Below are 20799 nucleotides of genomic sequence, written 5' to 3'. Positions count from 1 at the left end.
GGAAGGGGGGACTGGGGCACACAGGGAGCTGGGAAGAGCTCCTGGTTTCACCCCACAGCAGCACAGATCCCAGACATTCATTTTTCCTTGGCAGACTCACAAGGGCCACAGAGAGCAGGGCAGAACAGGAACAATCAAACTCTGCCATGCAGATTAAATCCTCCTGGCACCAGGAATGTGAAAAATAAACTCCAAAAACTCCTGTTCAGGGATCTGAAACCACTTTCCACAGCCAGGTAGTTGCTAATGCTTTATATTAAGGGGGAAACTGAGGCACGGACTTCTGTCACTAAAGGTGACAGGGCAACCCACTGGCAGTGGGAATTTAATCCAGGCCTCTCCAGTCCTGCTGTTCTGCCTCTGAGCATGAGGAAACAGCCTTGTGTTACCCAGTGGGTTTTGGAGCCACCCCAAAGGGATGTGTAAGGGATAAATTCCTTTTCAGATGGCTGAGAGAAGAGAAAAGGAAGAAAAAGAGAAAAGAAAGGAAAAAAAAAAAAAAAAAAAGAAAAAGAAAAAAACCCAGTAAGAAGTCTGCATTGGAGCCTTCAAAATGAAAATTCATCTATGTGTTCTTTTGGGGTTTTAGGGAGAGGGAAGTGGGGTGGGAGGGAGGGAGAGAGGGAGGGAGGGACACACACACACACAGAGAAGATGTAAAGTCCATCCCTATTAACCCTGAAGTGATTTCAGTGCCTGTGGGAGAGCTCAGCCCTCTGTCCTGCAGCAGGGAGGGCAGGGCACCAGCAGGGGTGGAAGTTTCCATCCCTGCACCTCAATTCCATGGGAAGGGATGGACCCCTATGGCACAGGGATGGCATCAGGCTCTTCTGCTCCTTCCCAGAGAGGCTGACAAGGTGCCAGCTGTGCTCAGGGCTTGGCTTTTTGTTACAGAACAGCTACAAAACCTGATTTTTTCTCTTGCAGTATGGGACAGCTGATCCGTGCTGCCCTTCAGCACCCACCAAAGCAGGTGCCCCGTGCCTGGCTGGGTACTGACCCAGCTGGAGAACTGGACACTGCTCTCCATCCCAACCATTCACTCCAATCCCCCCCATTCCCTCCCCAGCAACAACCACAATAAATAAATTAATACAACGTGCAACACACAACAGACCCCTCCCAGGACAATTAGGAACAGTTTAGGAAAAGGAGTTTAGCTAAAAGTAGAAGGAGTTGGACGCAGTGTCTCGATTCTGAAAGAACCTGAGCTAAAAGAGCTCATTCCACGAGCTCAAAGGAGCACAGCACCACGGGGGCAGCAGGGTTGTGCTCCCAGCTTTTCGTGCTCTTCTGAGGAGTTTCCCTTGTAGGAACAAAAAAATCTGTCCCACCCTGGTGACACTGCATTTTTAATTGAATTAAGATGTTCATTTGAATGACATAAACATTTCTTTTGTCTGTTTAAGAGGTTTCATTTGAATTACATGTAAATTTCTTTTGACTGCTTCTCTCTATTTGAAAAGGTGGAGGGAAGGTAAAAAACAAAAAAAGCAAATTTTTCAACTTATAAACTCACACCAATTCTCCCCTATACCACAGAGGCTTCAATTAAACCACAGCTTCAGTAAACTCAGTGAAGCATTAAGAGTTACAAGTACACAAAGTAACCTCCTCTAAAGAGCTTGAATCTTCAAGAACACAAAGAAAACTAAAAAAATCAAAAGGTCATTGCCATTTGATGAATTTATATCCAAAATTACACAACTCACCTACAATGAGAGAGAAAATCTGCAGTAAAGTGATTAATTAAATTAATTTTCATCTTCCACAACCTCTTAATCCTAATACCAAGGTTCTTTTTATTTGCATAAGCAGGGTAGGAAAGGCAACAAACTGAGTAATTCTAGCACAGGTGTAACAAAATACAGTTTTCAATTGGAAGTGCCATCTCCAAAGGAATGAGATTCCACCCTTCCAACCAAAAGTTCCCCAGCACCTGCACCTCACATCCCTGCCTGTGATTTCCATGAAGGAAACACAAAGTTCACTCTCCAGTTTCAAGGAACTACCAGGAACATCAAGAACCAGCACTTCAGCCATGAGAGAAGGGGGAAAAAAGATAATATTTACATATTTGATGTCTCTTAAACCAACCAATTCCCCACATACCAATTTCCAAAGGCAAGCAGAAATCCAGGACGCATCCATCAGAGCTGGGATGTACCACAAGAACACCAGACCCAACTTAGCTCTCACTAATTCTGGTTGTGCACACAAAGTTAAATCTTGCTGTAACATTCTGAAAACTGATTATGGCTCATGTTTCCAAAACCTTGGAGTGCAAGTGCTTCTGGACTAAAAATGCAGTCCCAGGTCCTTCCAGCCCTGTGCTCCAGTGGAATTCCCAGTTCTGGACTCCTGTAATAGCAGCACCACAGGATCTGAGCTGTGCCACCCCTGTTAAATCAGAGGCATCACTCTGGAATCCAATCCTGCCCAGAGTTACACTGGAATTCTGGCTCAGAACATCACAGGAGCCAAAATATTCCAACGTATCCTGCAGAGCTCTGCCAGCAGGAGAGGGCACACACTGCATTTCAGTGGAGAAGTTCCCTTTCATATGGAAACCTTCTCATTTCCAAGAGGGAGTGGAAAAAATAACTGCAAGGGCCTTCGGATCTAAATCCAGTTCCCAGAGCAAAGGTCACTGCAAAAAATGTTTTATTCAGCATCAGAACTTTTGGAATTCTTTCAAGGAGAAGAAAAAGCCCAACAACAACAACAGCGGGGCTGACATTTTCTTCCCACTGAACTATTTCTTGCTTTTTAAACAGGGCTACAAGTCCCCAGGATCTGGTGAACACCACGGAATTGTGTCTCCCTCCAGCACACAGCAGGTAAAGAAGTGGGAGAGAAACAATAAAGGGAAAATCACTATATTGATGACAGTGTTACAGTTGAACTCAATGACCTTGGGGACCTTTCCAATCTCAAAGATTCTGGAATTTTATTCCATGGAAATTCTGCTTCACTTTGCCCGCACTGCTTAGGCAGAGCTCTGTATAACACAAAGGTGTTTTTGCAATTCTCCTCTCTCCATTTTCCTTTTTTCCTTTCTCCAGAGACGTGAGACAATGTTACAGCCAGGTTGGTACGTGGCAGATTTTTACATTGACCTATCATTTCACACCAGGGAAAAACACCTGTATTTCAATCACTATTTAAAGAAAACCTGGAGTTCATTTTAACCCACCATAAAGGCACCACTGAGCTGAAAATATCACCATATTTATTGATCCACATGGCTGCAAGGTGCACTTCAGAAATCATATTCCACCTGCTGCCAAGCCCCTAAGCAGAGGTGTTTTCCTTTAAAGAAGCTGCAGAAAGACCCCCTAAATAAATCAAAGCTGGTGCCCAGCTAGTCCAGAGCACACAGGACTCTCCTTGCCTGAGAGACAATAAAATATGACCCCTCAGGGTGCATTTGAGAGGAGTGGAATGTGCAGTTCAACTCCTGAGCTGTTGTCCTTTGGTGCTGTGGAGGTGTGTGAGGATGACAGACAAACCAAGGGTTTTTCTGTGCACAGACAGGCCCAGCACAGCTCTGTTTCTTCATTTGCATTACACGATGGAGATGTAGCACCCAGGATTATCCCTCCCTCCTCGGGCCCTGTTTGCTGGGTGAAGAGGTGGAACAGAAATAACTGCAGAAATAACTCTGCCAGAAGGAGGAGTCACTCTCTTGATGCTGTGCCACCAGTTAGTGGTAGAAAAAAAAAAAATATTTAGCTTTGAGTTTTGCTTCTTTCACCAAGCCAAGCCTCCTCCAGACAGCAGGGCAGAGCTGGGATAAATTCTCTCTGTGGCCTAAATCTGATTTAGTGACTGCCTTTAACTGAATGGAGCAGCTTTATCAGGCTGCACCCCTGATTTATTTCCCTCATTGACCCTCACTGAGCTCCAGAGTTCACCTGGAATGGAGACACACACACACACAGAAAGGGAAGAACCAACACACAAAAAGGAGTTGCAGGACTGAGCCTGGAGGATGCTTCCATGCCAAGAGAATGTCTATTGCTGTTAGCTGGGCAGGCAGGAAAAAGGTTCTGGGCTCAGAACAAATGAGGAGAGGTCTAGACTAAGTTAGAAGAGGTTTTAGAGCAAAGCAGAAAAGGTTGGGACTCACTGAGCACAACAGGTGATTTGTGATGCACATTTTACACATAGTTGTTAGAAAGAAAAACCCCGTCCTTTCTCTTAGCTTCCATTTAATTTTACATCAGCACATCCCAAAGCCCTCCAGAAAGCATCAGAATCTTCACTTTGCATGAGGATAAGCAGCTGGCTCAGGATTACAAATTCACCTGGGGTAGGAACTGTCCCTGTCAAGGTCTCAATCCAGGGGCAAATCCAGGGTCTTCCATCCTGAGCTGCTCCCAGAAAATTCAGACGTTGGGCTGGAAAGTTCCCAAATGCACATTCATACCAAGCATCAACACAGCCAAAAATAAGCTTGAAATTTCATAGGAAAGGTCAAGATGGCACATCCAGGACTTCTGCTCCCCAAAGAGCCCATTTCACTGCTCTGGATTTCTCTGGCCCCAGCCACAGCTTGAGAACACAGAATTAAAAGGGAAAACCATGGGGAAAAGGGAGAAGGAGAACCCATCACCTCATCAGAATTCCAAAATGATTTAGATCAACTCTGTGATTTAAAAAAAAAAAGGAAATTATAGCAGATCTTTATTCAAACCAGCTTTACTGCTGTGAATGCCAAAACAAGTCCAGCAGAAATACTCTGACAAATAAAACTTATTAGGAAGGAGATGGAACAGGCCAGACACAGATAGGCACAAAACCTGGCTCTGAAATCAATCCACTCCAGCAGCAGCTCTCTTGTAGCAGCTGCTCCAGGGAGAAGGAACCCTTTAACAGTTACTACAGAATAATCTGGGGAAAACATTCTCTTGCTGGCTCGTCCTTATTTACTGTTCCCCTTTGGAGTCCTTGTATGTGTGCTCCTTTCTGAAGCAGCCCTGCCTGGTTCTATTTTCCCTGTCTGAGCCTTGCTGAACTCCAGATTTCAACCCTTCCATGTCAGTGAGTTCCACAAGGAAGTTTTCTAAGCTCCCCCAAATACACACAATTTTTACAGTGCCACTTCATGGTTTAACAAACTGCTGTTCTCTCCGTTTATGTTTTGGCCTAAAAACTAGCAAAAGAACCTAAAAACTAGCAAAAGAACCTAAACCTGAACTGAAACTGAGTAATACACAAAGCTGCTCTACATAAAATTGTTACAATCCCAAACCTGTCAGATTTAACGTTGCATTTTTGCCTTCCTACCCCTCCCTTTCCCCCCACATTTCCACAAAAATATTGCTCTTTTGTTAAAGAACATTAGTGAAGCTGCCAGGCTGCTCAAAGCTTTATCTGTCTCAGTAATCCAGTTGGATCCCATCCCTGGTGAGGAGAGAATGTTCCAGCTGCACACATGGAATATTTGGTCACAATAAAAACAGAATTTCATTTAAAAAATAAACATAAATTTTGTCAAGGTCCCCAAATGGCAGATATCAACAGATAACCAGTGAGAAACAATCTCTGATGATTCAAAGTGAAAACCAACAATTTTGGGATGCTTTTGCAGGAAAATGAGAATTCGTCTCCTACCTGTCAATGATCACAGGGTCAGATGGAGTCTCATTTCTGTTGCCACAACTTTTCTTCTCACAGCACCGACTGGAGAGGGAAAGAAAACCAAAATGAAAGAACCACTGGCACAGCTGAGAGCAAAGAACCAGCTCAAAGTCTGTCAGAAACCCTTCGGCACTCAATACATGCCTGGAAGGGTAAAAACTCTGCTTTCCAGAAAGGAAAATTAAGGGAATTGGGTGCCTAAGTCCTAGCTGGTTCCAGCTGGAGATTGGCACTTAGCTCCCTGTAATCTATTCTGAATTACCCAGCCAAAAATGAACAGCAATATGGCCACACTGGAGACTGAGGTGATATTCATAAAGGTCTAATAAGTGATTAACAGATGTCATAATGTCATTACAGGCAGCACCAAATGGGTTATGTGGGGTTAAAAGTCCATCAAAAGGTGTTACAACTGACTATAAGCAACCTAATGGTTTGGCATAGTCCAATAATTTTTTTTTATATTACTGTATTTTTTTATTATTAAATATCTAAGTTTTATATGGTGACTGAAAACTTCAGCACTCTATGAAAAGCCAGAAACTGAACATATTTAGGTCCTACAAAGGATCTGAAGAAATGTTTTTCAGGTCAGCTTTTGTAATCCCTTTGCAATTGCTTCAGTGATAAACCCTTGAGACTAAGTATTAATTTATACACTTTCAATGATAATATTAATTATAATAAATAATAATAAATATTTAAAAATCAGGAGACAGTTCATTATTTCCATTGATATAATCACTGACATGGGTGATACTCCTGCACACACAGTAGCTGAGGACCAGGAGTTAAACAGACTTTAAAAACAGTCCTTGCTCTGAAATCCTCACTTTTAATAATCTGAAGCAACAGAGAAGATTTAAGCTGTTTTCATGCTCAGGTTTTTTGTTCCAGTCAAAGCCAACATGGGACAGGGAGGATGGAGGCACCCAAAAGTTTAAAAGTCTCTATCAGAAGTCCCACATCCCTCAAAAGTCACCAGGTCAGGTGCCTTTCTAGAAGGTATTTCCCATATTTTGCAGAGGTTTCTGTTCAAATTTACACACATGGGATGAAGAAATGTTGGTGGGTTTTTGTACAGGTGTGCTGAATACGTCTGCAAAATTCTCAAGCTCTCTGAGTGTCAGAGCTTTCCAGCTGGGGAGAATTCCAAGCAGAATAAAATAAAGACTTTTTTAAAATAAATAAATAAATATAAAAAGAAGAAACAAATAAAATACTTGAATTCATTAAAGGCAGAATGAAATATTAAAGTGGGGATTTTTTTCTTGATATGCCGATTATTTAATTATAAATGCCTAAAATGAGCATTTAGACAAGAAACTCTCTTTCAGCTATGAAAAATCCCAACATTTCCTCCAGTTTCCGGGAAGTTCTTGCTCAGGGGCTGGAATTGCCCAGCCTGATGAGCTGGAAGGAGCAGATCTATTTGAATAACAGCTCTGACTGTTTCAACATTCCTACATTCCCCTTGCCTCAAACCTGCACTTATTCATTGATGCTGCTCCTTTTAAAATAAAAGGATACACTAAATATTTAAAAATCCCTGGGGCAGTCCCTGTAGCTGCTGTAAATTGTCATGGCTCCATCGACTTCAGTGCAGCTCTGGTAATTCACACCAGCACAGAACATCACCCTCCCTCCCTCTCCCAACTTTATTTTAAGTTCATCTTTTATGCATTTCACTGCCTAATTCGAGTTTAGAAAGAATGGAGCATTTTTACACCAGGACCAAGATGGTAGATGCTTTCTAAAGGAGAAAATTATAATAAACCCCCCCAAAAAAGCAGAAAATCTTCCCAAAGGAACATCAGTTTGGGATGTACTTTGACATGCCCAGTATAGCAACACATGGAAAATAACATTCAAAACAAAATCTTTGCTGCTTTACAGGCCATTATAATAAAGCAGAAAAAAAAAATATTCTGTAGTGATTCCAGGGATGGTGCCACTTCTTGACAGAGCATTTTAGAATGAATTCTGTGAGACTGAGCACAATGTGGCTGGGTTCAGAAGCAAGTGCATCTCGTTATATTTCTATTTCCACTATTATTGCTGTTCTGAACTTTATGTTTGTAATATTCAAATATTTTCCCTCTAAAATGGTGGCTTGCAGCTGAAGTTCTCCAAATATTTCACCGATATCTACACATCTATCACAGCTGGAGAAAGATCTTTGCATGTGGTAGACTTTTTCCCCTTTGACCATGGTATTTTCTGAGCCAAATATATTTTTAAAAAATCTTGATGAGGGAGAAGAGCCACTTCCAGGGAAGGAATTACTGTTTGCACATAAATCAGAGTGGGACTGAGGATGTTTCAGCCCAACATTATAGCAAAACTATCTCTTAAATCTCTAAATCCCCATTTTCAAGAGTTTCAGCCCATATCCAAGTAGTAACATTTCCACTTGGTTGGTTTCACAAGTGACAGAATTGGCTGGTTCCAATTTCAGTCCAAGCCAAAAGCCCCAAACTCTGGTGGTCCAGGACCAAGCCTTCAATATTCTCTTCAAGAAAATTATTGGCAAGACTTCACCAACATTTACATTTCTGCTACAGTGTCAGGCTGGGAACACACTTTTAGAGATGCTCATTTGCTTAAGTCAAGAATATCAAGGCTTAAGATGATTTTCTACACCTTCTGTTGTTATACTGTCTCCTCTAGTGAGATCCACATGGTGAAAATGATGGCTTGTGTTAAGGATGGTCCAGAAAAAACTGAAACCAAACCCAGAAAGTTCCTAGAGACAACCCCAGCCCTACAAACTGAGCACCCCAGAAACCTCATGCCGAAGCCAAACTTCCATCCTTTCCCCTCCTCACACTTGACTAAAATGGTTTTAAAATTCATCCCCCAACTTCCCTTCCCTCACCCCAACACCAAAAAAAAAAAAAAAAAAAAAAAAAAAAAATTAAAAAAAAAATCTGTCTCTAATTTCAAACTCAAATAAGCTCACAGCATGGTGGCCTTTGTTTTGTTTTCTTCTGCCCAACTCCTCCCTGCAATTGCATAACAAAAGTGTCTAAATTCACACCATCTGGCCGATAAAGACACGGGCCCCAGCGGCCGCCTGGCCCAGCTGATTAGAGCTCCCGTCTAGTCTGAGCCTTGTGGCGAAAGTCACAGCTGTGGGGCTCGCTCCACTCAATACAACTCTGTTATTAGCCAGCTGTAGACCCTGAGACTACTTCTGTTCGAATTATAATACCTTTTAACCCTCTGAGCATTGAGGGCGTAGGGGGCTGCTGGCAGCAGCATAACAACGAGTTTCCTCTTAGTGGATAATTGGAAGCAAAGGAAGAAGATGGGGGGAAGTTATTCCAGGAGAGGAAGGGGTTTTACCTTGATTTCCAGCCCTCAGGATTGTGTTATTCCACACAAACACACCTAACAGGAACTGTTCCTGTTAGGCCATAAGAAGCAAACGGAAAAAAATATCAGACTGGAAATGAATGAAGGGAGGCTGGCACTGGAAGCCCTGAAAGCACTAATTATTGAGAGCTGGACTTTCAATGGCTGTGACAGATTGATGCAGCCGTATCAATATTTAGACAACTTTCCTGCTAAGCAGGCATCTGTCACCGTCTGAGGGAGAGACGGGCACTTTCGGAGGAGCTCGTCTCCACACAGCAAAAAATATCTTCATGTGTGGTTATGTACAGAAAAATCCCCCCTAAAAAACCCTGCCTTCAGCTAGGGAGGATTGGAAGAGGAGCAGAAAGACAGACAGACCCTTCTTGTTTTCCTTTTCAGATGCAGTAGGCATCAATTTCGACAGCAGAGTGGGTACAGTGCATTAAAATTTTATGTACTGTTCCTAATGCAAACTAAACTAGAGGCTTTAAAAATTGATGCTGCCACTTAAGCAGCACACAATGAGGAAGATTTGATTATTGTACTTAAAAGAAATAAAATAAAATGTCAAGTTTAACTAGAGTTGGAGGCATTCCCCTGGCATTATTCAAAGTGATGTGTGTAATGCCTCTTCAGAATACATAGCGTCCTGCTCAGAGACACTTCAGGAAAACACAACATTTAAAATCAAATGTCTTCATTAGGTTACAGAGTGCTTTTGATTCCCTTCACTAATCTGTGTTTTACAAGGGAAGGACGTACCTGAGTTGTAATTCTTCCTTGGTTAATCTATCAAGCAACAGAGCTGAGAATAATCAGAATAATAGCTTCGATTTGTGCAACGCTACCTTAAATCAAGCACAGAGGAGGTTTGCAGGCATCACTGGAGCTCAGAAATATCACAGCTGAGCAGAGCATTTGATACCATAAAGGCAGGGAGAGGAAGCAGGGGGAAAGCCCAAATTAATTCTAAATCAAACGTGGATGAGAAGGTGCTGAAATACTTGAACTTCCAAACCAGAACTGCGCTCTGTGCAGGGAGAGTGGAGACAAGAAATGGGCTCACTGTTCTTATGTTATCACAAACCACAACCCAATTGCATGAGAAATCAGACTTTTCTTCTCTAGTTTTCACTGGTTATGGTGAAACCTTTCAACAGCATGGATGCACATATACATACGTATATATATATATATAATTATATACATGGGTTCTAAATGTGCCCCAAAGTCCCTTTTACACCTTTGATCTTTGCCACGACATCACCAGGCCCTTGTAAAGCCCACCCAGTGCATCCCTCATACGTGATATACATTGTGTTTGGGCATAAATACGAAAACACTGGTCAAAAGCTAATTTACTTAATTAAGGAGAGCCACACAAAACAGAGAAACAGCACATTTGTTTCATACTGAATACCTGATTCGCGTGCTATTAAAAAGTAACAGAATTGTTGACATAATTAGGTACTACTACCCCTTGATAAAAATTCTGTCCAAACAGGCTTCTCTCACTGCTACATTAACTTAAAAAGGTTACTCTAATTAAAAAAACAACAGTCAGGTAGCAAGCTGAGCCATTAAAAGAAGCAACGTTAAGTCCACCAGCTTAACCCTCTCCCACTGATGCAATCAATTACAAACTGAATAATAAAGGTCACGAACGGGTTTTGCCTCTTGTTTTATGAATGTTCTATGCACATTTTAGCACATTTTAATACAAGAACATTGAGTGTTTGCATTATTATATATATTGAAAAAAAATTTAATTACCCGAGAACAGGAAAAGTAATAAGTTACCATGGAAGCACGACATACATACATAAGGTACATGTAAGTTCAGACTTATACAAAAGTTATTAAAAACATCCTCAAGTCATTTCACCCTCTAATTTATAAATTTAAATGCTAAAAACAGTGTCCTTTTTTTTTGTTTTAATTAAAAAGTAGAAGGCCTCTAAATACTGTTCTCATGTAGAGAAAGGAAGGGTTTGAGGGGTTTTTCTTATGGGGTAGAACTGCCCAAAATTAAAGAACATTAATGATGCCACTTTAATTGATAAAATGAAAATATTTCACCAAAGGAAATTGCATTAAGAACATCCTGCAGTTTCCAGGCAAAAATATATAAATTAAACTTCTCATTTTCATAAGGGGAGCAGAAATTTTATCAGCAATAAGCATATAAAAGTCTTGATTTAAACAACACATGCAAAGGCCTACTTTAAACAAAAATAGAGCAGCTGTGGTTGCTGAGTCTCCTGCAGGAAAAATTAATAGCAAAGAAATAGGAAACCTCCCCCAAATATCTGGTTTGAACCCAAGCAAGCATTACCCATGTAAAGAGAAAGTCTTCCTACACAAAGACCCTCTCTGAGCCAGCAACAAAATAAACAACAAAATCAAAATCTGTCTACTTAAAATTTCCTTGGAGAGGCTCTTCCAGCATTTTGGGAAGCAAAGCTCAAAAATGATGAGTTAATAAAGTCATCTTACCTGCACATGACTTCGTGGGTGAGCAACACTCTGCACATCTCGGGGTTCTTGTTCTGGCCTTCGTAAGTTATAGGCTACAAAAATTAAGAGAAGGGGTAAGCCAGGAGCTTCAGGGGTTATTTATTCCTTAGAAGATTCAGATGTGAGGGGAAGGGATTTTACCACTGCTTACCATCGCCTGCAAATAAACACCTTCCCTTTTACGTGCAGGGAAAACAGCTTTACATAAATATTGCTACAAAGTACATAAAAACCAACAGTCCAAGAGGGGAAAAAAAAGAGACTTAAGAGCACAATTTTCAATTACTCTCCAAAATAGGTCTGCAATACAGCTGAGCAAGAGACCAAAATGAAACAGAGAAGGAAAAACATGCAAGGAATTGTTGAGCAAACAGGAAAGATGAGGTGGGACAGGACAGCATGGCACAGGTCAGCCTTGCTCACCTGCTTGGTGACAGAATCAATGAGCCTCACATAGAGATCCTGCTCTGTCCTGACACCTAGAGCGAGGGAGAACAGGGATAAATAACACTCCACAGGCGTCTTGCCCTGAGAGCAGCAGAGCCAACGCAGCCAGTGCCGGATCAGACGCCCTCGGCACCCCAGGTAATTCTGTTTCCCAAGCCCATGTAAACTCCAGGGCCCATCTCTGCCCTGGAGGGACCTCATGCAAGGGAATTTCGGCCTATTTTGGAAACCACAGCACCGACAGCCAGACCCCACCTCACTGCGCAGCCCCCGGGAGGTGCCAGGGACGAGCACTCACCATTGCTGTAGAGGAGCTGGAGTTTGTAGTGTGTGCCGTTGTTCGTCTTCTCGTTGCCTTGCTCCTGAAAGGGAATTTGAAAAAAGGGGAGGGAAAAATCCTTCCAGAACTTACACTTGGCACATTTAAAATGCAAGAGCTGATAATCATGATGGAAGTGACAACGAAGTTGATTAAAATTCTAAGAGGTGAATCCAGTGATTGGGATGTATTAACCTTCCGGGTGACCCAGGACAAACTACAAAATACTCCTGACATCTTTTCCTGTAGGAGTTCAAGAACTTCTTTCCTTCTCTTATTTGCCATTATGCTCTCAACTTTTTCAAGGGAATACATTGAGAAGAATTTGTGCATTTCAAATCATTTAATATAAAGCTGATTGACACCAGGAAAACACAATGGCTTTTGATTTTACTGCGATCATTGCTTTTCAATAGTGCTACTTTGAGTCAAAATTTATATTTGTTTCCTGAAGGTTGTGTTACAGGGATATTTCTTGTGTCCTTTTTTATTGTAATTTCCTGTAAGATAATTATTTAAGATTCATGGTTCAAACAAAATCTTGTTCATGGCTAAGAAAATAATTGAAGAAATGCAAAGTGCTCAAGACATGGAATTAAAATCTAAAAGTAAATGCTTTTCAAGTCCTGCCATTGACTTTGGAGCCTTAGGAAATACATATAACCACACTCAATTATAATCTGACATATTACAGGTCAGATTCCACTTCTGTTTGGGTACTAATAAAACCTGGCAGATGTGGTAGGTAAAAAAAGCATTTATCCCCCATGAATTTTATTTATTTTAGTTTTAGTGGGTGAATGAAATTCACGATGGAGCAGAGGCTTTCAACCCTTTTTAACCACAGCAGCACACACAGGGTTACAGCTCTACCACAGCACCTGAACCCTGACCAAACCATGAGTGTATTTTTTAGGGACAACAGGTATTAGAAGCTGGCAGCTCGGCGAGGGGAGAAGATCAAAATTGGAGAGGAAAAGAGGAAGAAGAAGAGTAAGGAGCCTTACTTTATCATTTTCTACAAAGTCCACAAAAGCTGTCCTCTCTATTTCCACGGGCTGCCCCTGTCTGTCGTAGAGAGCCAGAACAAAGTGAAAGAAATTGGATTTCCTCAAGTTGGAGGGTGGCTGCTTTTCAAAGTGGGCTCTGGACAAAGCTACTCCGCTGTGGAGGAAACACACGGGAGGGGGTGAGGGGGGAGAGACAAAGACATTACCAGGTTGTGCAGCAGTAACGGCAAAACAACAACAGCAAAGGCAGAGCACGTTCGGGCTGTCCCTGCCGCCGCCGGGGCCGTGCTCGCTGGAACCCGAATCCCGGCGTGGCCCCGCGCCCTGCGTGCCCCAGGACAGCGCTGATTTACAGAGGGGGGACTGCTAAAGGCAGCGCGTGTTTGCCTTCCTCCGCTTATTTCCCTGCCCGTCACCGCTCCTTGCTGGAATGCGGCCGGGTGGGAAGTGCTGTAACGTGTCAGAGGGTCTGGAAGTGTTCTCTGCACATCCTGCTCCTGGTCTCTTTTCCTGGAGGAGAAAACAAGCGATCCTAAAAATCTTTCCTAGGGGCAGGATGTCAACTCGGGGACAGCTCCGTTTTGGTCAGAGACAGCGACTTTCTCGGCAGCGAAGTTTGACTGTAGTCACTGACTTACTTGAACTGATTCCTGTGAATTGAATCTCTGTTTTGAACTGAAAGAATTTAGTCTCGGGTTAACCAGCCCTTGAGAAAATCTTGTCCCTGACTGCAGAAAACATTGTGATGTTTCCCACGCATTTCCCGGCTTCGAAAGATTCAAATGCTTCTGTTTACCCACGATATCCCTGACCGCAGCTTTATTTCTTTGTGAAATTAGTTCCAGTTCCCTCTCCCTAAAGCCAATTTCTACTTACTGAGAAGAAAATAGGTGCGCACGAGCACCTCCAAATTACTTAATAGACAGATTAAGTCTGTGTGCCAGACTAGTTAGGAGTTGCACAGCTTTGGGTTTTAGTCCCCAGAATAGATCCACAGCACTGGCAAAAGTATTTGACGCTTTCAGAGAACTCCAGATGTTTCCCTGTGTTTTCCTTGCCAACGAGGTATGGGTGTGAACTCACCACATCCGCCACAACTGCACCTAGCCTGGGGATTCCTCTCATTCTGCGTGTAAAAATTGGGATTTATTGGTTTGTTAGGAATATCTGGGAGAAAAATCAGCAGGCAGCACAACGCGGCTGCACCTCCACCGCTCCCGTGAATTGGAGTCTTGTCAGGAGCTGTTTCCTTTTACTTTCAGTTTCCTCGAGCATAAACCTCTTCCCCCTCAACCGTGTTTATTAAACGCTCTATCGACATTCATAAAACTCTGATAACTCCTCCCATGGTGCTTGGAAAACCTTGCTGCGAGATCAGGCCGTGGGTGGGGGCATGGATGCACTATTTCTAAAACATCTGTTTCATCTGAAGTCCCCTCTGCTGTTTCGTACCTTTCACCTTGTCCCTAATACTAAATAAAATCCAGCTTACTCTCGGGGTTCCAATTTAGCCTTCCCCGCCGCTACTACTTTCTTTTTTAACTTTTTTTTTTTTTTTCCGAAGTTATCCAGAGAGCAAGGAAAAAGAAAAAAAACCCAAAAGAGTTTTTATCGTCTTACCCCTAACGGGAAGAGACTGGGATAACTGTCCTGTGCCGACTTGGCTGGGAAGAGAAAATAAAAAGGGGGCGTAAAGGGTGCTAACCAGCCCAAACGAGTAGAAAGCAAACAGGCAGGTCCCAATTTCGGGATGTCCAGAGCCATTTCAGCTCAGCAGAGACCTCTCGGACCCTCGGGCAGGTGCTCTAGGCGGGCAGGCACGGGATGGCCGCAGGTTGCGGGATGCCCGCAGGGATGCGGCGTGCCTGTGCCCTCCCCTGCTCCCTCAGACCCTGCCCTGCCTGCCCTGAAACCACGGGTGACGATTTCAGCAATGCCCACCGTGAATTAAGCAAAACAAGATGGGCCGGGGGAGCTCGGGTTTGACATCTAAGTTAATTGACATTTGGCATTTAAGTTAATTCCAACTTGGTCCACTTCTGTTCGGCTGTCTGGCCCAGCAAGCAGGGAGGAGTACCCTGGGTCTCTGGGAACAACCAGTCCAGAGCCCCCCACATCTTCCTGGGGCAGAAAATAAAAGGGTGATCCTGTCTCGCTGTCATCTGAGCCCGGCACGGGTGTTAGGACTCCTGATGCTCCCCAGTTTTGGAGCGCTGCTGCCTAGCTCTAGCTCCAACCTTCATTTTTCGCTGACTGGAGGAGACCGGGAGGGGTACAGAGAGGAAAAAAAAAATTTAATATCAAATGCTAACAACGGGGCATAATGAAAATATTTGGTTTAAAAAAAGAAAAAAGGAGGGGGAAAGTGTGAGAGAAATAGTCACGGTTACCTTTGTGCTGCTACGTTTGCATCCACAACCCCAACGTTTCTGACCCAGGACCTGACGGAATCCATCTCAGAACCTAGAGATTTGTCTTTCAGAATTGGTCCTCTTCCTAAAGTATCTTGAATCCCAAACATTTAAAAAGTCTATGCCAACTAGCAACAGTTTCCTTTTGGGAGATAAGGGAGAAGGAAAAAAAAGAAAAACAAAACGACGCAGCCTTTGAATCTGACACACAAATCCCAGGAAAGTGAAGTTCAGCTTTAAAACCAACTTCTTCTGCTTTTTAACGCTACGTGTTTTTAACGCCTTCAAACGGCGAAGAAAGTTTTTCCTCTTGCCAAGTAGAAGTTACGCTGATTCAGTCTTGCCCGGTATCATTATCCTTCACACGCAGACGAGGGAGCCGCATCCAGAAACCGATCGCCGCTAACGAGGATCACTTGTTCCTCAAACAGACAACGGGGAGAAGGATTGATTGCTGCCTAATCCAGGAAGAAGGAAGGAAGGAAGGAAGGAAGGAAGGAAGGAAGGAAGGAAGGAAGGAAGGAAGGAAAAAAGCCACCAGTCGAGGGTGAATTGCAGAAGAAAGGCGGCAGCGGAGCGGCAGCGAGGCCGGTCCCACCCCGCGGCCCTTCCCGCCGCGCCATCAATGGGTTACAGCGCGAGCGGGCGGCGCGCGGGGGGCGGGGCCCGAGCCACATAAGGGCATCTCATTTGCATTTCGCGCCACGATTGGTTGAGTGGAGAGGCCGCGCTCCGCCCACCGCGCTGCTCCGGAGGGGCCGGGATGGAAGGAGCGCGCCCGGGCGGGGGACGCGCGGGGCTGTCGCGGTCGGGATGTCTCGATCGGGTTTTGGGCATGGGTTATGGTGATAGCCCGGCAGCCCCACAGCGAGCGGTGCTGCCCCAGACCGCACAAACTGCGCTAAAGCAGCGGGACCGGGGCGGAAACAGCGCGCCCGCCGCACACCCTGGCACAGCTGGAGCACGAGCAGGGGACCCGCGAGTTTATCGTGATGGGTTTATCGCCACAGCCCGGCAGCTCCACGCCAAACGGGGCTGCCTCAGAAAGCACAAACTGTACTAAAGCTGCGGGACTGGGCTGCAGGGAGCACGCCCGCCACTCGCCTCGCGGCTGCCGAAATCCGGGCAGGGGAACAGCGGGTTTATCGTGATGGTTTATCACGATGGTTATGGCCAGGGACCGGCAGCCTCACACCGAGTGGTGCTGCCCCAGACCGCACAGAGTGCGCTGAAACTGTGGGGCCGGAGCGGGAGGAGCGCGCCCGTCCCGGGACAGCCGGAGCCGGGCACGGCACTCGCGGGTTGATTGCGGTGTCCCGGGCTCATCACGGTGTCCCGGCAGCCTCACCCCAACCTGTCCTGCCCCAGAACAGCCAAATTGCGCTGAAAGCAGCGAGTTCTGTCCGTCTGGCCGCGCTGCGCTGCCAAAGCCGCCGCACGGGGAGCGGCCGCTTCGCTCTCAGGCGCGGGATTTAAAATGAAAAATTGCCCAGAGGGAGAGAAATGGGTCTGGGGGAGGGTGAAGGCAGAGGCTGCCTGCAGGGCAAGAGCCGCCCCAAGACTGCCAGGCACCCAGCAGACCCCAAAGTTACACCCTGAGAGCTGTCAGGTCTCACCTTAAAACTTTTTATACCATCCCATGTAGGCAACATTTCCCATTAAAGGAAACCGGAGCTCTTCCCAGCCCGGCCCGCGGTGACCCGCGACCATACCTACGTCTGCATTTATTTTAGTTCATTTTTTAAAACTGCTCTGCCTTGGCGATATTTCCCTCCTGGCCCTTTTGTATTCTGATCTGTGTATAGATCTACCTCTGAAATCTATATAACACCAACGCGAAAACAGATTTCAAGACAATGAATGCAAATCTGTGCTCAGAGACCATCTGCCAGATGAGGGAATCAGATGTTCGGTAGTTAAAGGCACAGCGCAAGGATTCAAGGATTTCCTTGACTCATTATGTGCAGCTCCTCTATTTAACCTGCTTGATTTTTTTTTTAATGGGATCGAAATATATTTTCCATTTCCGAATAAGTCGGAACTCCTTCCATCCACGTTCAGCCGCGATTCAAAACGCCACCTATTAAATGCAAGATTATTTTCACAGAGTTTTATACAGTTCTCTCCAAAAAGAATCTCAAATTAAAATCTTCCCATGAAACTTTCATTAAAATGTATCCTTAATTCAGGCACGATTGAGGGCAAAGCCGGGACTCAGATTTATTCTGTCTACATAAGTGACAGACATGGTCTTGGATGAACTAATACATCTCACCCAATCTTTGTTCAAGGAAATTCGCCATGCTAACCCACCTCCCCAAATTGATAAATATGCAGGAAATGATTTTGCCAGGTTAGCAAAAGGCGAGGCTGGCGTTATTTTAACATTAGAGAAAAGCAACAGCAGTTTGACGGAGCTAGAGGGTGGAGGTTAACCTTTCAAGATATGATCTTAGCATCTCTGAAATGCAATTCCTCTGTATTAAAAAGCCCAAAGAGAGCAAGATATTTTTTTAAAAATACTTCTAAAAAGTGAAAAACCAGAGCATGTAAGATAAATATATAGGCGGTGGTAAGGCATATTATAGTGGGGCTTTTTTACCATTTCGCAATAGGCGTAGGTACATTTCCTCCAACAAAAGCCCCCTCTTTGTACCAAGATAATTTCTGGCAATACCCCTCCGACCGTTCCTACTTTTGTTCCAAAACCCTGGGCAGGGGCGGAAGGGGAGGGGGCGGAATTCCCTCTCGCTGCAACCTTGGCCGATGCGTTCCCGAGGAGAGAACGCTCCCTGATAACCCGAGCCCATCTCCCCTGGAGATAAAGCCGAGCCTATCCCCGCAAGGTCGGGTCCAACCCGGCCGTTCGCTCGGCCCAGGCCGGTGGCTCCAGCCCTGCGAACAAAGGGGACTCGTGTGCCGTGGCCCCGGGGGACCCCCGCTTGTCGGGATTCGTGGCGGGTCAGAGGGCACCACCGCAGGTCAGGGGAGAAGCTCTCCCTTCGCCCCCAGCAGCTGCCGCCAGAGTTTGGCTCTCGAGGTGCAGATGCGGGAGCATCGTTCCCTCCTGGCCCCGCGGGAGCTGTGGCCGTGGGGTGCCCCCTCCCCGCGATCGCGGGGGGCTTGGGGAAAGGCGGAGGAGCTGCACTGCTCCAGGCAGGGGAAGCGCTTTCGGGGACAGAATTTGGTCCCCCAACAGAGTTTCTCGCCTTTAAGATACGCTGCAAAAGCACAGGAGTCCTTGAATACTTCTGAAATGACAGACTGCTGATCTAGACTCCCCGTTTCAAGCCCAAACTGTATTTAAACCAAGGGAAAAGCTCATTGCTCAGACTCCTCTGATGCAAATTCACTCAGAGAAAGAAAGAAAGGAAAAGAAAAAAAAAAAAAAAAAAAAAGCCGTGTTGATACCCGTGCGACCGCCGATAAATCTGGATTTGCACTTTAGAGGTTTCCGCAGTTCGGCTCAAGGAGTCGGATCCACCGGCAGGTAAAGGGCACTGCGGAACTCCGGGAGGGAAAACAATCCCAAAACAACCCTCCAGCCCCCGGGAAAGCGAGGGGAGCGCCCAGAGGAGCATCTGCCGTGCCGTAAATACAATTCCAGCTACGAACGGGAGCCGAAGGTTTGGGAAGGGGCTCCGGAGCCAAGAGGGGCCGGGAGCGGCTACGACTCCGCGATGCTCCTGGCGGAGGGAGGGGAGGGCGCCGGGCCGGGCACTCCCCGCACGCCCCGGGCTCGGGGGTCCCTCCCGGCCGCCCCCGAGTCCCCACAGCTTTCCATCCAGCGGGGTTCATGTTGCCAATCGCTTCGAGCGATTTTCTTCCTCGGACTGAAAGAGAAAGCGCGGGGTGGGGGGCGTGTGAGAGGGTGGAAAGCAACTGGTTCGGTGCGTGCTGATCATTTCCTTCTGGAGGAAGAGTTATTCCTCTCCAGATTGCCGCACTCGTTTCCACATGCAGGGGTCAAAATGACAGGTGAGGCAGATTTGACGCGGTAAAGAGAGATGCTCGTCTTTGTTAGCAGGTTTTTAGCAGCGTCGTTTCATACACCGGAGTCAACTTTCACTCCTCGGTACATCTCAGCAACTCCCAGCAGGAAGAAAGATGGATAGAATATAATATTTAACCCATTTAAAAGCATAACCTTCAACTACTATTGTTTCCTCTCACGTTTAAGAGGAGAATGTCAGGGGAAAAAAAAAAAGGTAAACTAATCCTAAAGACGACACTTGGAAGGAAACATTTAATTCTTGTTCCTATTCATTTGTGAGAATTCACCAACCTTCAGGTGCCTCAAGGGAACGAATTGTAGGTTAAAATTATGAGTGTCAGAACGGAGAAGGACAACTAATATATTTCCCTGTTTATCCACTAATCTCACTGGAAGGTTCATTTTTCCAGTACACCTGTACCAGAAAAATAAATGTGCCTTTTAGAAATGTTTTCTTAAGCTGGTAACAGCTTCAAGTTCTGAGTCACGCAACGCACACACCAATTGCACTTTTGGCAATAGAGTAACGGTATTTAACAAACAAAAAAGTCCCCGAAAATCAACTTTCAAGTGCCAAACACCAGCATAAAGAAAATATTTACTTGCATCGGATAGCTCGCAGCTTGCGACAGAAATGTGGCTACAAAAACCAGGAGCAGGCTGAGTCCTAAGCTGTGGAATGAGGAGTGTGAGGAGGGCAGTCAGAGCGCTACCTACAGAACCAGAGCAGAAAACTGCTCCAGCTGATGCAAGACTACTCTGGATTTACAAGACTCTCCATTTAACTAAAATAAAACCATACAAAATGAAAAAATGCTTCTTAACAGGGGAGGTCTAAAGTAGTTCAGGTGGGTTCAACTAAATCCTGGAAGCAACTTGAGTTCTTAACAGTGAAAACTGCAAAGCAGGGTCTAAAGTATTGCAGTGCTTTCCGTTATATTTATTATAAACCTGATTTATACAATCAACACATTTCCCAGAAGAGAACTCCATCTGATTGCTACAAAAAGTTGAACTCCCAAGTATAAAACAATAAATCCTCATCACAACCTCCCCAGGCCATCAGTAAATAAGCAGAAACACGAGTTTGTAACT

The 20799-nt window shown here is 44.9% G+C and overlaps 1 protein-coding gene across 2 annotated transcripts in view; it reads right to left on the bottom strand.

Annotated features, from left to right (window-relative positions):
- EBF2 (EBF transcription factor 2) overlaps positions 1 to 16313 on the bottom strand; it is a 128980-nt gene extending 112667 nt beyond the window's left edge. For both annotated transcript variants that reach the window (XM_059870580.1, XM_059870581.1), the window contains exons 1-6: positions 15690 to 16313; positions 13297 to 13453; positions 12269 to 12332; positions 11947 to 12002; positions 11503 to 11576; positions 5620 to 5688 (exon numbers count right to left, since the gene is read on the bottom strand). In XM_059870580.1, the coding sequence (XP_059726563.1) occupies positions 5620 to 5688; positions 11503 to 11576; positions 11947 to 12002; positions 12269 to 12332; positions 13297 to 13453; positions 15690 to 15820 (551 nt within the window). In that variant the 5' untranslated portion in view covers positions 15821 to 16313. The remainder of the gene's footprint in view (positions 1 to 5619; positions 5689 to 11502; positions 11577 to 11946; positions 12003 to 12268; positions 12333 to 13296; positions 13454 to 15689) is intronic.
- Between the last annotated feature and the right edge of the window lie 4486 nt (positions 16314 to 20799).

Source organism: Haemorhous mexicanus, chromosome 30 (genome assembly GCF_027477595.1).
Source record: "Haemorhous mexicanus isolate bHaeMex1 chromosome 30, bHaeMex1.pri, whole genome shotgun sequence".
Lineage (NCBI taxonomy): Eukaryota > Metazoa > Chordata > Aves > Passeriformes > Fringillidae > Haemorhous > Haemorhous mexicanus.
The sequence above is the reverse complement of the archived record's forward strand: the minus strand, read 5'-3'. Positions and strand labels throughout refer to the sequence as shown.